The sequence below is a fragment of the Chanodichthys erythropterus genome, chromosome 12 (assembly GCF_024489055.1).
Source record: "Chanodichthys erythropterus isolate Z2021 chromosome 12, ASM2448905v1, whole genome shotgun sequence".
NCBI classification, from domain to species: domain Eukaryota; kingdom Metazoa; phylum Chordata; class Actinopteri; order Cypriniformes; family Xenocyprididae; genus Chanodichthys; species Chanodichthys erythropterus.
This window is the reverse complement of record NC_090232.1, coordinates 55,340,311-55,357,501: the sequence shown is the minus strand read 5'-3', so window position 1 is coordinate 55,357,501 and position 17,191 is coordinate 55,340,311. Positions and strand designations below refer to the sequence as shown.

At 41.1% G+C, this 17,191-nt stretch overlaps 1 protein-coding gene across 1 annotated transcript; it reads left to right on the top strand.

The window, feature by feature from the left end:
* The first annotated feature begins 13,744 nt into the window (after positions 1-13,744).
* LOC137032486 (piggyBac transposable element-derived protein 4-like) lies at positions 13,745-15,034 on the top strand. Its single transcript, XM_067404249.1, has one exon. The coding sequence runs from the start codon at positions 13,745-13,747 to the stop codon at positions 15,032-15,034; it is 1,290 nt and encodes a 429-aa protein (XP_067260350.1).
* The last annotated feature ends 2,157 nt before the right edge of the window (positions 15,035-17,191 follow it).

The window sequence follows — 17,191 nt, the reverse complement described above, 5'->3', positions numbered from 1 at the left end:
TATGTACATGTTTGTGTTTTTGAAGGAATAACGTTTATGCGTGGTTATTGAAAAAACAAAAAACCTAAGTCATTGAAATAAGGCCAAAAAAATAAAATAAAAAATCTTCTGGGTATTGGAAGTTGTAGACTAGAGTTTTTGCTTCAAAATGATGTAAAAATGATCCTGCTGTTACAACACAGAAGGGTCAGAGACAGGAGTAAAACAAACAGTGATGTTTATTGATACCAGTTGAGTTTAACAGACGTGACAGTGAGTATAATGTGCAGAAATATACCTGTACATCAGAATAAGAATGGCATCTACACTAATATCTGTCTCTCTGCTTATCCTGAGGTTTGCCGGGTGCTGGATCCAGGCCGTATCCAGATCGGATGGAGAACCTGTGTCTGGACCTGCCTACAACGTAACCCAGGAGACAATGGGCCTACAAATCCAGTTCTGGCTGCATCTATAATTCAGATTTTTAATCCCCGTATCCGCTTACATATATTTATATATATAATCTATTTTTAATCTCTATAATAAAAATGTATAATTCAGATTTTGAACTCCATATCCATTTACATATATAATATATATATATATATATATATATATATATATATATATATATATATATATATATATATATATATATATATATATATATATATATATATATCTTCCAAGGGTTTTTTTCCCTCCTAGGACTTCTTTCCCAGTGTTAGCACGCTGGGTTTTTCTCCTAGGGGTTTTTTCCACCCCTGGGAGTCAGCCGACATTGGCTTAATGTAGCAGCATCTTGTATATGTTACATATTACCACGCTTGTTTGTACAGCTTATTTTTAACCACTTCCCTTTTTTCTGTGCTTCTAATATGTAAAGCTGCTTTGAAACAATTACCAATTGTAAAAAGCGCTATATAAATAAATTTGACTTGACTTGACTTGACATGTAAATGTATTGTCATTATTCTCGACTGCTGTTATGACGTATACCTTACCGCTTTTGAATGCTTGTTTTTGATGTTTTTATCATCATAATTTTATGAAATTACATTGTTTGTTACTTTTGATCCTAAAATAAAAAATTAAAATGGATACTGAGAGCTGTTTTACCATAGCGGCATCACAAATCAGTCATCCAGACCAAACTCTCTCAGACGTGTTACAAAGTCTGCTTGAAACGCACACTGTGAGTACCCAAAACACATGCGAAAGATTGCAGCAATTGCTAGACATGTAACCCGTCCCTGTAGAAATGTCTTTTATCAATGACGATGCGGCGCCTCAGACTTCAAATTTGGAGCGTTTAGAAGCAGCGATTGAAAAGTATCCGAATATTAATTTGTCAGAACGTTTACAGGAAATATTAGACAGTCCCCATATAAACATAATACAAGATGGTGGGGGGTTAAATAATAGACGTGTAACTGTGTTTAAGACAGATGCTAATGCTGACAATCAGCAGCCGTCGTCTAGCATCGCAGCTCCCCCTACAGATACTGTCAAGTCAAGTCAAGTCAAATTTATTTATATAGCGCTTTTACAATTGGCAATTGTTTCAAAGCAGCTTTACATATTAGAAGCACAGAAAAAAGGGAAGTGGTTAAAAATAAGCTGTACAAACAAGCGTGGTAATATGTAACATATACAAGATGGTGCTACATTAAGCCAATGTCGGCTGACTCCCAGGGATGGAAAAAAAACCCTAGGAGAAAAACCCAGCGTGCTAGCACTGGGAAAAAAAGTCCTAGGAGGGAAAAAACCCCTTGGAAGATATATATAATATATGTAAATGGATATGGAGATCAAAATCTGAATTATACATTTTTATTATAGAGATTAAAAATAGATTATATATAAATAGAGAGAGAGAATCATTGAAGCTACAAGAGGATCTGCATACTGTAAGTGTTTTGCTGTCGTTTCTAGTTGATTTTAGTGCTGTATAGTTGCTTTACTGCTTGTTTACTGAGGTCACGTGGCAAAACGCATTTGGTCTCGTTTACTCTAAGTCAGTAAGGCGTGGTCAAAGCCAGCTTAGTATATAAACAGTTGTTATTTAGCATTCATTAGAGAGAATCATTGAAGCTACAAGAGGATCTGCATACTGTAAGTGTTTTGCTGTCGTTTCTAGTTGTTTTTAGTGCTGTATAGTTGCTTTACTGCTTGTCTACTGAGGTCACGTGGCAAATCGCGTTTGGTCTCGTTTGCTCTGAGTCAGTAAGGCGTGGCCTACTGAACTAATGTTGTAATAAGCTGGTATAAGTGCACAGTGTACCACGGCAGCCCTCATGTGAAGCCCTCCTCGTGTGAAGACCGAAGAGTGTAGACAAGACCAGCGACTCTACCTGTGCGACTCCACCGAGCAACGACACGGACAAGACACTTGAGTATTGCTCTTTTCTTTCTTTCCTCTTTATACAGTGTGTTCTTGTCTGTCTTTTGACTTGTTTTAGATATGTGCTTCCAAATACCCAAATAAATATATTACTAACACTCGTAAATCACATGCTACACGCTGTAAGCAGCGCAACCATAAAAACCTGTGTTCTTTACCCATGTCACCTTGTACATTGTTTTCTATTTCGATTGGGCTCTGGAATTGTCAGTCTGCTGTCAACAAAGCAGACTTCATCACAGCTATTGCTACTTATTCAGATCTCCATCTCATGGCTCTGACTGAGACATGGATCAAACCAGAGGACACTGCCACACCAGCAGCCCTCTCCTCTAATTTCACTTTCTCTCACACCTCACGCCAGATTGGGAGGGGTGGTGGTACTGGTTTGCTTATGTCCAATGAATGGAAGTTCAATCCTTTACCATCTCTCTCTGAAAATGGCTCATTTGAATCACATGCAATTACCATCACCTACCCTACTAAAATTCATGTTGTAGTTGTTTATCGTCCCCCAGGTCAGCTAGGTAACTTCTTGGAGGAGTTGGATGTGTTACTCTCATCCTTCCCTGAGGATGGCACTCCTCTGCTAGTACTTGGTGATTTCAACATCCATCTAGACAAACCTCAGGCTGCTGACTTCCACACGCTGCTTGCCTCATTTGATCTCAAGCGAGTGGCTACCTCAGCTACCCACAAATCAGGTAACCAATTGGACCTCATCTACACACGCTGTGGCTCCACCGACAATACACTGGTTACTCCACTACACACCTCAGACCACTTTCTCATTACTTTCACACTCAACCTGACCCCCAACTCATCACACACCCCACCACTTATCACTTTTCGGCGAAACCTACGCTCCCTCTCACCATCTCATCTATCCTCTTCGGTCTCATCCACACTTCCTCCCGCTAACCAATTCTCATCAATGGACACTAACACTGCTACTGACACTCTCTGCACCACTCTATCATCTTGCTTAGATGATTTCTGCCCCCTTTTAACCAGACCAGCCCGTGCCACCCCCTCAGCCCCCTGGCTCTCTGATGTTCTCCTTGAGCATCAGTCTAGACTCAGGTCTGCAGAGAGGAAGTGGCACAAATCTAAAAATCCTACTGACCTTAGCTTATATCAGTCACTCCTTTCTTCTTTCTCTACTAATGTCTCCAATGCTAAAACCTCCTACTATCACACTAAAATTAACAACTCAAATGACTCCCGAACACTTTTCAAAACCTTCTCTTCTCCTCTTTGCCCTCCTCCCCTCCCTCCCACATCAGTTCTTACAGCTGATGACTTTGCCACTTTCTTCACACATAAAATAACAACCATCAGCGGCCAATTCTCCCAACCACACACTGACAAGAACATCTTAATAGAAAACACACAAATTCTCCCCTCCTTCTCCATGCTTTCTGAGGCAGATGTTTCCAAACTCATTCTTTCCAATCACCCTACTACCTGTCCGCTAGACCCTATCCCCACTCATCTTCTTCAGGCCATCTCCTCCTCAATTCTACCTGCACTCACTCACATTATCAATTCCTCCCTTCACACTGGAACATTTCCCACAGCTTTTAAGCAGGCTAGGATTACCCCACTGCTTAAGAAACCCACTCTGAATCCAGCACTTTTAGAAAACTACAGACCAGTATCCCTTCTTCCTTTCATTGCTAAGACACTTGAGAGAGTTGTATTCAACCAACTGTCTACTTATCTCACACAGAACAACCTCCTTGACAACCACCAGTCTGGTTTCAAGAGTGGTTTCAAGTCACTGAAGCCCTGAGACTGGCACGAGCATCTTCAAAATCATCAGTACTCATCTTGCTGGACCTGTCTGCTGCCTTTGACACAGTGAACCACCAGATCCTCCTGTCTACACTCATGTCGAAGGGCATCACAGGAACCGCGCTCCAGTGGTTCGAGTCTTACCTCTCAGGTAGGTCCTTCAGGGTATCTTGGAGAGGTGAGGTGTCCAAGTCACATCATCTTGCTACTGGGGTACCTCAGGGCTCTGTGCTTGGTCCACTTCTCTTCTCCATCTACACGTCATCACTAGGATCGGTCATTCAGGATCATGGTTTCTCCTATCAATGGTATGCTGATGACACACAACTCTACCTCTCATTCCAACCAGATGATCCGACGGTTGCTGGTCGCATCACAGCCTGCCTGACAGCCATTTCTGCCTGGATGAAGGACCACCACCTCCAACTCAACCTTGCAAAAACGGAACTGCTTGTGATCGGTGCAAACCCAACACTTCATCTCAACCTTTCAGTTCAACTTGGGTCTTCAACCATCACTCCTTCCAGGACAGCCAGAAACCTTGGAGTGGTGATGGATGATTGTCTAACCTTCACAGATCATTTTGCAGCAACGACCCGGTCCTGCAGATTTGCCTTGTACAACATCAGGAAGATTAGACCCTTCTTATCGGAACATTCCACACAAATTCTTGTCCAAGCTCTTGTTCTATCCAGACTGGACTACTGTAATGCTCTCTTGGCTGGCCTTCCAGCATGCACTATCAAGCCTCTGCAACTGATCCAGAATGCTGCAGCAAGACTGGTCTTCAACGAACCGAAGAGAGCGCACGTCACTCCTCTCTTCCGTCAGTCTGCACTGGCTGCCAGTAGCTGCTCACATCCATTTTAAGGCTCTGATGTTTGCTTACAGAACGACCGCTGGCTCTGCACCGCTATACCTTAACTCACTACTTCAGACTTACGCGCCCTCCAGAAACCTGCGTTCTGCAAGTGAACGGCGCCTTGTGGTGCCATCACATAGAGGCACAAAATCACTCTCACGGACCTTCTCCGGGACGAGAATTTGCCCAACGATACATCGATAGTTATGCGTTCATACCAATGGCTCTGTCTAAGATGCCCGCTGCGCTCAATTTGACCACGAGAGAAAAAGGGTATTTTCCGCATCTTTTCAATAGACCGGAAAATGCAAAATACCGGTGGATGTACCCCGACAAAAAGTTCTACAATTACGATAACATGTCTGATAAAGATCAGGTAAAGTTCGATGCATGGTACAATAGCGTCAAGGGTAAAATCTTTGATTTCAGGAAGGAGTTGTTTGACTACGGCGTAAATTATGTTGTCTTACTGCGTGAAGCATGCATGAAATACCGAGAGGCATTCATTGAATGTACAGGGCTCGATCCCTTCAACTCGACGACGCTTGCCGGCTGTTGCATGGCCGTCTTCAAAACCCATTATCTAGAGAAAGATACGTTAGCTCTGATGCATAATAACAGAGTAAGACTTACTCAAATGCATCGATCGAATGGCTCGAGTATGTAAAAAAGACTCGAAACATCGACATTCACCACGCTGTAAATCACGGCGAGGTGTCAATCTGTCGTTACTTTTAGATGGTTTCTACGAGGAGGGGGAAATGCGATACGGGTTCGAATTTAATGGTTGCCTTCACCATGGACATTCGTGCCGCTTTGAACCCCATCAGCGACATCCTATGTCAGGGGTACCTTATGGGGAACTCAGGAGACAGTTTGACGATAAGGTTGAAATTCTACAGAATATCTACGGTTTGAAAATCGAGGTTCTTTGGGAATGTGAATGGGGGGAAATGAAGCGGTCTGATCCTTCTGTGAAGGAATTTATCAGTACTTATTCAGCGCCCGAGAGACTGAAACCGAGAGAGGCGTTGTTTGGGGGAAGTACTAATGCTTATAAACTGTATCACAAAACGGTTGAGGGCGAGAGAATAAGCTACGTAGATTTTACCAGCTTATATCCTTTCTGTCAGGTAGGAAAAGCTATCCGATCGGCCACCCGCAAATTATTTTCAAAGATTTTGAACCGATCAAAAATTATTACGGAATCATCAAAGCTAGAGTTTATCCGCCTCGTAAATTGTCACACCCGGTTCTCCCGTACAGATGCAACGGTAAGCTGATGTTTCCATTGTGCGGCAAATGTGTGCACCCCCAAAAGCACACAGCAGACTATACCCACACTGATGAAGAGAGAGTACTCGCGGGTTGTTTGGTCAGTATCGAGCTTTTGAAAGCGGTCGAGAAGGGTTACGTTATTGCCACAATTGAAGAGGTTTGGCATTTCACGCAACAGTCTTCACAAAACATTATTTTGTGATTACGTAAAGACGTTTTTATGCCTGAAGCAACAAGCGTCTGGTTACCCGTCAAACGTTTTCACTGATGCTGACAAAGAGTCTTATATACGCGAATATTATGAAAAAGAGGGTATTTGCCTAGATCAATAAATTATTGTTGAACAGTTTATGGAGGAGGTTCTCCATGCGCGAAAATTTGGCTTATACCGAGCTTGTGAACGATCCTGAAGATTTCGCCAGAATTGTTTTGGCGAAACCGACACACTGACTTATTTTACTTTCATCTCAGATGACGTTGCTTAGTCCAACATCGACCCCCAAAAGGGGATGTTCGTCAGACTCGTGACATTAACATGTTTGTAGGAGCTTTTACAACAGCTCATGTGCGACTTGAGTTGTACGAGCTTATGGATAAACTCGGTGACCGCTTGTTATATTCGGACACCGACAGTGTTATTTTTGTCTCTAGGGAGGGGGACTGTGACCCCCCTCTAGGAGATCATCTGGGGGAGCTGACAAACGAAATAGACGACAGAGATTATTACGGAATTTTGCTCTAGCGGGGCGAAATCTTACGGATATCGCACGGCCAAAGGTAAAGCGTGCATGAAAGCCAAGGGTATAACGTTAAACGTAAAAAAAATTCCCAAGCTATTCATTTGGAGACTCTCATTGGTCTGGTTAACAACTATGTGACGTCGCGTGACAGCTCGCAATGCATCCTGGCCCATACTGAAAACATTGTGAGAAATAAAAAGACTCTCACTCTGCACAAAAAATCTGTCGTTTGGTTTAAGGTGGTGTATAATAAACGGAGACTTTTACCTGATTTCACCACTCTTCCTTATGGCTACTGATTCGATGCCACACAGGGGCCTTCGGGATGCTTCTGATTTTGATTTCAGACTTCAGCATCCATTCTCAGCGGTAATCAGTGGACCTTCTAATTCAGGGAAAAGTTATTTTGTAAAAAGTCTGTTGGAAAATGGCATGAAACTGATTTCTAAAAAAATTTAAAACATAGTGTATATTTATAGTTGCTGGCAACCACTGTATGATGAATTGCTTAAACTGTATGACATTAAATTTGTGGAAGGAATACCCCAGAGTCTCAGTGATGATGATTTATTACCCGTCAACAAGACAAATCTTCTGATTTTGGACGATCTTATGAACGAAGCGGGTGGAAACAAACAGGTCGAAAAGGTTTTTTCTTAAAAAAGGTTTTTTTCTAACATTGCATGAAAATCTTAGCGCTATTTATATTGTGCAGAATTTATTTGCCCAAGGTAAATCCAGTAGAACCATCAGCTTGAACACAAATTATATGATTTTGTTTAAAACCCCCCGGGATGCCAATCAAGTAGCGGTACTAGGACGCCAAATGTATCCTGGAAACACAAAATATTTTATGGAGTGCTATCAAGATTCTACCAGTCGCCCTTACGGTTATTTAATGATAGACTATAAAGCAAAAACTCCGGAGCAATTCTGTCTTAGAACAGGATTGCTGTCCGACCATCAAGTGGTTTATCTCCAGAAAAAACTAAGAACGTGATCAGTCATCATGTCCGCAAGACTTTGTAAACATCTACCATTGTTGAAACTGATACATAAAGCTACACCTAAACAACGTCGGCTTATTTTACAATCGGCGTCCGACGAACTCATTTTAACATTGTGCGAAGTAGCTCTTAACATTCTCTATGGGACAATTCCTGTCAACCGACAGCAGTACCAAAAACTGAGAAGGAGAAAAAAGGAAATTAATTTCGTAGTCGTTAAAAAAAATCGGTCTATCCGCTAAGAAGAAAGTCTTTAATCAGACTGGAGGATTTCTTTTACCGCTCCTTAGCATAGCAGTACCCTTTATTTCCAGCTTGATATCATCTAGATGCGGTAAAGGATGGAGTATGCTGAGAAAATGTATTTAGTGCCACAACATCAGCTGGAAAATCTGAAAAACTGAAAATATTCAGCATGTTGTAGAGAACGACCTGGATACGGCTATAAGAAAAATCTTACTCAGGTCTGATTTGAATCAGTATGAAAAGGCCAAACTCTACGCGAACATCCTGACCAGGTTTTTGACGATCGTTAAACAAGGCGATCGGGAGAGTAATGTTTTAACGTTGTCGTTACCCAATTCTGAATCCGACCATAAAGACGAACAACCACCGACTATACCTGAAGATGACGGAGACACGGATGACATTGTGAGTGAAGTTCTGAAGAATGTGCCAACAAGAAGTGTGAAAAACAGCCGGTACATATTAGACAAGATGTCTAAAGCTAAAGGACTCACTGCATGGAACAATTCAGGGGAGTTTGTGTTCAGGGGAAAAGCCATACCGGGGTCGCACATGCTCGATTTGGTAAAAAATGTCACGGCTCCACAAAAGATATGGGATGATCGAAGACCCCCCGGATGGTCGGAGTTTATAAACGCCTTTGCTGAGTTAAACATACCATTTTCTACAGTGCTGAATTATATTGTTAGACAGACAATTAAATCTTTAAAGGGAGACGGTACTGCTACCCCAGAATATGGGACTCCTTCAGATATTGTTACAGCAAAACATGAAACGTCTTCTAAAAAAACAAAAAGAGCACATAGGTCGGGCGCTTCGGAAGATTCTGCGTTCAAATCGTCGTCTATCGATCAGAGTCAGTGGCTAGATTTTTGAATTGTCATGTTTGTTAATATTTGTTTTGTGAAATGGTGTGTATATGCTCAGTCTGCTTAAAATTTGAAATAAAAACACGATAAAAAGATATCAGTTTTAAGTATTTATAATCGATGCTGATTGAAAACTCAAACATGATTCATACGAGTATTACATGATTGGGCACACTGAATACATGAGAGTTTTCCATTACACTCATTCGGTTTTAATCTTTTCACAAAATAGGCTACCATTTTATCATTTTTAATATAATTATCACTATACAACTTCAGCACGTCGCTATAGCACCGCCCGTTGATCAGATGGTACAGGAAAAACACACAGTGCTGGCCGCAAGTATCCGATGTGAAATCCTGCACGCGTCTGGATGAATATACTACTTCAGACGTGTTGGTTAGCAGAAACTTTTTGATGGTTCCTGGAAAGCAGACGCTGTCAGGGGGATTTCCAAAACTTTCGTAAAAATAGCCGGTACCGTCGCTATGTAAATAAACAGGCAGCCAATGCTCCCCCGGTAGCAGGGCGGGGTGTGTGTTAATTATAGCTGCAGATGGTGACTTCCTTAACGATGTTTCAGGTAGTTGATCGCTCGGGAGTATCCCAAGAAAATTAACATTGCATGAAATTTTGTCCATGATACCGGTGAGCTATACAGTGTTCATTTCAATAGTAATCGACCAGGACCTGTCTGCGGTTAGACACTTCAATGATGCTATCAAATACGGCGTAGACTAATAAATTAATAGTCTGCGGCAACGGTTGTCGGAAGCGTGCCTCAAGTCTGATGTTACCAGACTTGATGAGCGATATGTGCTGACCACACTCTCCTTCAGGTGTAATGTTGAAGGTGTAAAGGGTGTATCCATTCAGAAAGTCATCCCTGTCGATAGAGAGTGCCTGGTTTTTAATATGTCTTCCAGAGGCCATAGCCAGCTGATAAAATTCTCGTACTGCCGCCCTAGATTCAAAATTAAGTTGTAGCAGTTTGGCAGGGAATTGCTGTCTGTCAACGTAGACTGCTAGGAACTCCAAATCATGATGTTTGAACGCGAAAGGGTTTTTATTGTAGGAACCTGTGAATGCGTCATTATCAACCATAGCTAGGACGATAGATTTTGGTAGCGTTCCTAAAAACAGATTTTCTTGATTCGAAACACGAGACCCTGCTGGTATGGAGAAATTTTTTAAACAAACTCTATCTATGGGGTACTTTGCGGTAGTCGATAGCAAAGCCTGGGCATGACCCAGTCTCACAGGTGGTGATACAGAGACTTTCTTGACAAATAGGCTCGCTGACATGATATTTAATTTGTACGCCACATCACCGTCCATCATCAGGCAGAATTCATCTTTGGCTCTGATCATTCTCAGTTTAACCCTCTGGAGTCTGAGGCTGATTTGGGGCTTGGAGAAGTTTTGACATGCCCTGACATTTGTGGTTTTTTCAGTTGTTCATAAACATATTAATGACAAAAGTGTCATTACACTGTATTCAGCACAAACTAGGCTACAATAATATGTGAGGAACATGTATGTACATGTTTGTGGTTTTGAAGGAATAACATTTATGCGTGGTTATTGAAAAAACAAAAAACTTAAGTCACTGAAATAAGGCCAAAAAAAGTATAGTAAATCTGTGTTTACAAGACTTCTGGGTATTGGAGGTTGTAGACTAGAGTTTTAGCTTCAAAATGAGGTAAATATTATGCTGCCTATTCCTTCATATAAAACAATATATTGATTTAGCTTTTGTAAGACACTTTTTGCCAAGAAACACAGTATGCGAGGACGCGTGAATCACCACTGAAAATGGGCCATTCTCACCTGAGAAGACAAAAGAATTGGATAGTAATGAGTTGAAATGACTTGCATATTAATGAGGCATTTCAGTCAGGTAGGCTGTGAAAAAAACCTTCTGTGATGTCTCAAGCTCATCATGATATATTAAACATACAGAAAAATATTATTACAATATAAAGTAATGGTTTTATATTATACTTTAAAATATAATGTATTTCTGTGATGCAAAGAGTCTGAATATAGGCTTTTAGTTTAAAAGCATGCACATTTGGAGAAATATTGGATTCTCATATGTTTATGTCAATTTTCTATACAGAGGAGTTATTTTTATTTAATATTCACTGTCATTACTATGAGCGCTGGTGTTTTCAATTCATCCTTGAAGTCGGAGGGCGCTCTGTGCTTTTTTAGTCCACAAATTCATCTAAAAGAAGAAGAGGCTATTCCATGAATGGAGTTTCCAATTCATACAGCAGCAGGAGGGCGCTAAAGAAACAAAAACTCATCTAAAATTCATCTATAGAAGAAAAGAAAACAGGAACTAACTGCATGTCTTCTAGAGCTCGCTAACCATGACTTTTACATCCAGATAAACACTTTTGAAGACAATAAATACACGTTTGAGATGATGAATGCATGTATTGCCTCTGAATTTGCGTCTGAATAGCGCTCCCTCTGTGGGCGTGGCTGCATTAGCGGATAATGAGCTGAATCACGGACTTCTGACATGGCTCTCTTTTCATACAGATTACATAAACACAGAAGGTTTGTTTTCGATTTGACTTCCATGATTTAAAACCTGACATCTTAACACTCTGAGGTCGGAAGGTATCGCCGGCGATACCACCCCGTTTTTTTCTTATCAGTGTGAAAGAGACTCAAAATACTCCGTCAAATTTGATCATGCATACTAGTGTTATACATCATTCTAAAGTGTTAAGTGTGTACTTTTATTTGTGTACACTTACAAAAAAAACAAAATGTTGTGCTTTTCGCAAAATAAAGAAAACAAACATGATGTGTGATCTGGTGTCTGCCTCTCAGTGAAGTCAATTCTGAAATGCGTTTTAAAATGATCTGAAACTCAGCAAATACTTGTCACACAGACATGAGAGACATATCTACATAATGCTTAGAATGTCTACTTTTAAATGAAGTAAGTCAAATCAAAAATAAATATTCACAGTTTATGTAATTCGTTTGAAACCAAGGAGAGGTTCCTTCTTTTCCTTCTCACTTCATTATCTGTAATGAGCTGAGACCGCCACACCCCCGCGCCGTTCACATGGTAAATAGTTTAGGTGTAATATATGCATCGCACACGCCCCCCGGTCAGTGCCACAAAACACGAAGTGTCAACATCAGATTCACTCACTGACCGTTCATCGCGTTTTGAGGATGGCACGCTACTCCGACAAAGAGGCTCTTCAGATGATTCTGGACAGCGAGGAAGAATTCACCTTTTCCTCTGAGGAAGACTGCAACTCAGACGACGAACAGTTGCATTTCCAGCAGCGAATTGACCCCGACGAGGATATAATTTCAGAGTAAGTTGTTTACTATAATTATTTTTCTGATAATATAAAACTCGTATTGCATACTATATTGTGTCTAGTTTTGGCTTGCTTGCGAGAAATTGCCTCACAAATACCTCTCTTTTTGTAATGTATTTCGCCCAGTTTTAGTTATGCTAAAATACGGTCTTATGCCTAATGTAACTTGTTTGTGAATATCTGCTTAGGTGTAATATGATGTGATTTAGTGCAAATATATTTTAGTCTACAGTGAAATAATGTGATAGTGTCTAAACACTATTTATTTATATCGGTTTGGGTTAGTTATCGTGCTAAAATACAGCCTAATGCCTAAAATACAGATGTTTGTGAATACAGGTGTAAATGTCTGAAATGCACTGAAAACGTGCGGTCTATGGCCCATCAACAGATAGTACTCGCGGTGACGCGGTCTACGGCCAATCAATAGATATTTGTCTGTCCTATGGCCCATTGTCAGCACATATATATATACATACATTGTGCACCCATAATCGCTAATTGCCCATCAGTTTACTTTGGAGAATGTATGCTAATAGTTTTTTTGCTTTGTTTAGGAATGTGGCTGCTTCACGATCGCCGTCACCAGCACCGCGCAGAGGGGCACGCAGATCTCGGTCTGTTCTCAGTGCGATCGAGAATCATACAGAGTAAGTATATTTTACAGACATAACTGTATACATCATCTCATTTCAAAACGTATATGTACCTGTATGGCATTACAGAAACTGGTGTCTTTGTTGTGCGTGGTGATAATATAAAACTCATGAGTTTTCAGACTATATTTTAGCTAGTCTTGGCTAGCTTTTGACAGCTTACAGAAAATATTGCCATACAATATCACTTACAAATGTTTGTATATATACTCAAGTGTAAACACTTGTAATGTGATATTCTGTAAACATATTTGTAATATATTTCACCCAGTTTTAGTTAGTTTATCATACACATGGTCTACAGAACATCAATAGATAAAGTTTGTCTGTCCTTTGGCCCATCATCAACATGTAAACATACATTGTGCACCCATAATTGCTAATTGCCCATCAGTTTACTTTGGAGAATGTATGCTAATAGTTTTTTTGCTTTGTTTAGCAATGTGGCTGCTTCACAATCGCCGTCACCAGCACCGCGCAGAGGGGCACGCAGATATAAATGGGGCACGCAAATATAAATGGACAGATGTAAGCATCGGTGAGATGTACCGCTACATTGGACTGGTGTTTTACATGGCAATGGTGAAGATGAGCTCCATCAGTGACTACTGGCGGCAGAGCAGTGTTTTCTCTGTACCTTTTCCAGCTACACTTATGCCTAGGGACAGATACCGGACAATTTCTTGGAATGTGCACATGAGCCACCCAGATGAAGACAAAGTGAATGACAGAAAGAGGGGCACAGCTGAACACGACCGTCTGTTCAGGATCAAACCACTCATGGACACTATTCGTCAGGCTTGCAAAGCTATCTATCATCCTAGAAAAAACTTAGCCGTGGATGAAAGAATGGTGGCATGCAAAGCACACACTGGTATGACACAGTACATGAAAGCCAAGCCAACCAAGTGGGGTTTCAAGTTGTTTGTTCTTGCCGACTCTTCAAATGGATACACTCTGGACTTCTCTGTATACACAGGAAAGAACAACTTTCCCACAGGCCATGGACTGTCATATGATGCTGTGACTTCTCTTTTGGACCGTACATTGTTGGGTTCTGGGTACCATGTGTACATGGACAATTTTTATACAAGTCCAAAGCTCTTGAAAGACCTGTTTGCAATGAAGTTTGGTGCATGTGGGACTTACAGGGACAACAGGAAGGACTGCCCTCGGAATGCAGCTAATTCACTCTCTAAAAAATCAGCCAGGGGATCCATCAGATGGATTCGGGATGGACCTCTTGTATTTGTGAAGTGGATGGACACACGAGAGGTATCTGTCTGTTCTACCATCCATTCTGCTCATTCAGGAGACTCTGTGCAGAGGAGGGTGAAATCACAAGGAACATGGAGGACAAAGACATTTCCATGTCCTGCACCTGTGACTGCATACAACAAACACATGGGGGGCGTTGACCTGTCTGATCAGCTGATTCAGTACTACACAACACAGCACAAAACCATGAAGTGGTACAGAAAGATCTTTCTGCACTTCTTGGATATTGCTGCCACCAACTCTTTCATTCTGCACAAAGAGCTACATGGTAACATGTCCCATAAAGAGTTCATGGAGCAACTTGTCACAGAGCTCTGTGGTGTGTCACAGAAAGCAGCACGAAAACGGACCAGCAGTGACCATGTACCAGTTCCAGGAGCTGAGCTGACCTCCGATGGCAGGAATGTTGCAACGGCTGGTCGCCGGAACTGTGTGCATTGCAAAGAAGTGCGTGGCAAAAAACAACTAACACCTTGGAAATGCCAGGCATGTGGTGTTCACTTATGTCTTCAGTTGAACAGGAACTGTTTTCAAGAGTGGCACAAAGATGAGTGACTGTGTTCAGATGTGTGTGCTCTGTTGACCACTGCACCACTGACCATTGAGCTGGCAAAGAACATTACTGTCCCTGTCCCCTCCATCCTGGACATTTTTCCTGCATGATCAGCTCTTACAGCTCTTACAGCTCTTACAATGGGCCAAACCACCCATCCTAGACTGTAGATTGTCTTCCACTAAATGTTATTTTATGGTAAAAATATAGTTTGTGTGTTACATAGGTATAAGTAGAATTATATAGGTTATATATTTCTTTGTTTCATGCACTACCAGTCAAAAGTTTGTACACATTTTTAATTTTTTGAAAGTCTCTTATGCTTATCATGCTCAATAAAGCTGAATTTTCAGCATCATTACTTCAGTCTCCAATGTCACATTATTTGTTCAGGCTGCCTCACAGCATTCCACTTTGATGGGCCGTTAGCCACTGGGGGGAGTGTCCTTTGTCTCCCCTGGTGTGAATCACATAAATATTCATGGCCATCACCACTCCCACGCATACAGCAGTGCTGACACAAAAACTGACTTAGAAAATTCAAATCATTATATTGTTGTTTGTGTTAAAGTATTCAGAATAATCTTTACATAATTGCGTAGTAAAAATTCTAGCCTACAAGCTTGATAACTCAAAAGTCTTATGAACAACTATTCAGAATATGTTTTATGGCCTTATTGCAAGGAGATTTTTTTCCCCAAAACGTACTAACCACGCATAATCTTTATTTAAAAAAAAATGCAAACATGTATATCTATATTGCTCACATATTATTGTAGCAGAGTTTGTGCTGAATACAGCAAAATTACATGTTGGGCAATAGTATGATATAAGTAGCTGAAATAACCACAAATGTCAGGGCATGTCAAAACATCTCAAGGGCCCCAGAATCACTCAGACCTCTGGGGGTTAACTTTTTTTTAGACATAAGTGTAATTTTTCTGTGATTAGTATTCACTAAGTTACAGTTAATTTTCTGAGAACTATCAGATTGGACTTCATTCAGAGGGAGAGTTTTCTTTATTTTACAAAAAGCACAACATTTTGTTTTTACTCTGATTGTATACAAATAAATGAAGATATTCTATAGTTTCAATTGATATATTACTTATGTCTCTATGACAAAAAATGACGGAGTATTTTAAGTCTGTTTTGCTGCAATGTGAAAAAAAACCCTGCAAAACGTGCCGGCACGTTTTCAGACCTCAGAGTGTTAATGTCGATTCAATTCAGCATAAATTTTTCTTGAAAGAAAATATCACTGTGAATATGAGCCAACAGTTTCACCACTCTGCTGTTCGCAGTGTAGGCAGACCTCTTTGCCAGTCCCTGATTATGACCGCCGGGGTCAGTCGCATCCATATGGCCGGCAGTGTCTTTGTAAAACAAGCCGGTTGAGAAAAGTGATTCCAACGCATCTTTACTGTAGTTGATCAGACTCTTGATGATACATCGGTAAGGATACGTGCTCGAACTCTGAGATATCAAACGATCGCCCAGGCTCACGTCGACTTGTGAAAATATAGTAGCCCTGGGGTAATTTATCAGACCGACCTTGGCATCGTTTGGTAAATTGGCCCCATTAGGCCTTGTGATCTTAAGACGTAGATACAGCAGTGTGTTATTTAGGTCGACATAATCGTCGCCATTCCCAGCTATAAAAAACTCCAAAGGCGAAGAGTCCGATATAGCCTATAAAGGAGGCACTTCTAAATAACTGCTTTTCTCAATAACCGTCTGCGTCAGAGGAAGGGTGAACAAGTCCAACTCAGACTTGATGCACTCTCCAGACATGCAGTGGAGTAATGCCATTTTAGAATATGGTGGATCTCTTAACTGATACGTTTCGCTTTACACTCTTCTTACGCTTTCTGCGCCCAACTGAATGTTTCTTGGGTCCCCGCTATGTTTTCTTCTTCTTTATCGAATGACCACGCCTCCTTATACCCGGCGGTTTAGACATTCTCTTGTGAGCCATGACCATCAGACCCGAACCGTCTTGAGATTTAGTGTTATCATTATACGTTCTCGACAACGCGTTTGAGACGACGTCGGATACTATATTTTTAGCAGCCGATTTTAGGTGGGGTTTAACAATACTGAACCCCCTTTTCAACAACGGTATGGCCATCCTAAACAAACCTCTAAACAACCCCCCT

Coding starts and splice junctions, on each gene's coding strand:
- LOC137032486 (XM_067404249.1), top strand. CDS start 13,745: ATGTACCGCTACATTGGACTGGTGTTTTACATGGCAATGGTGAAGATG.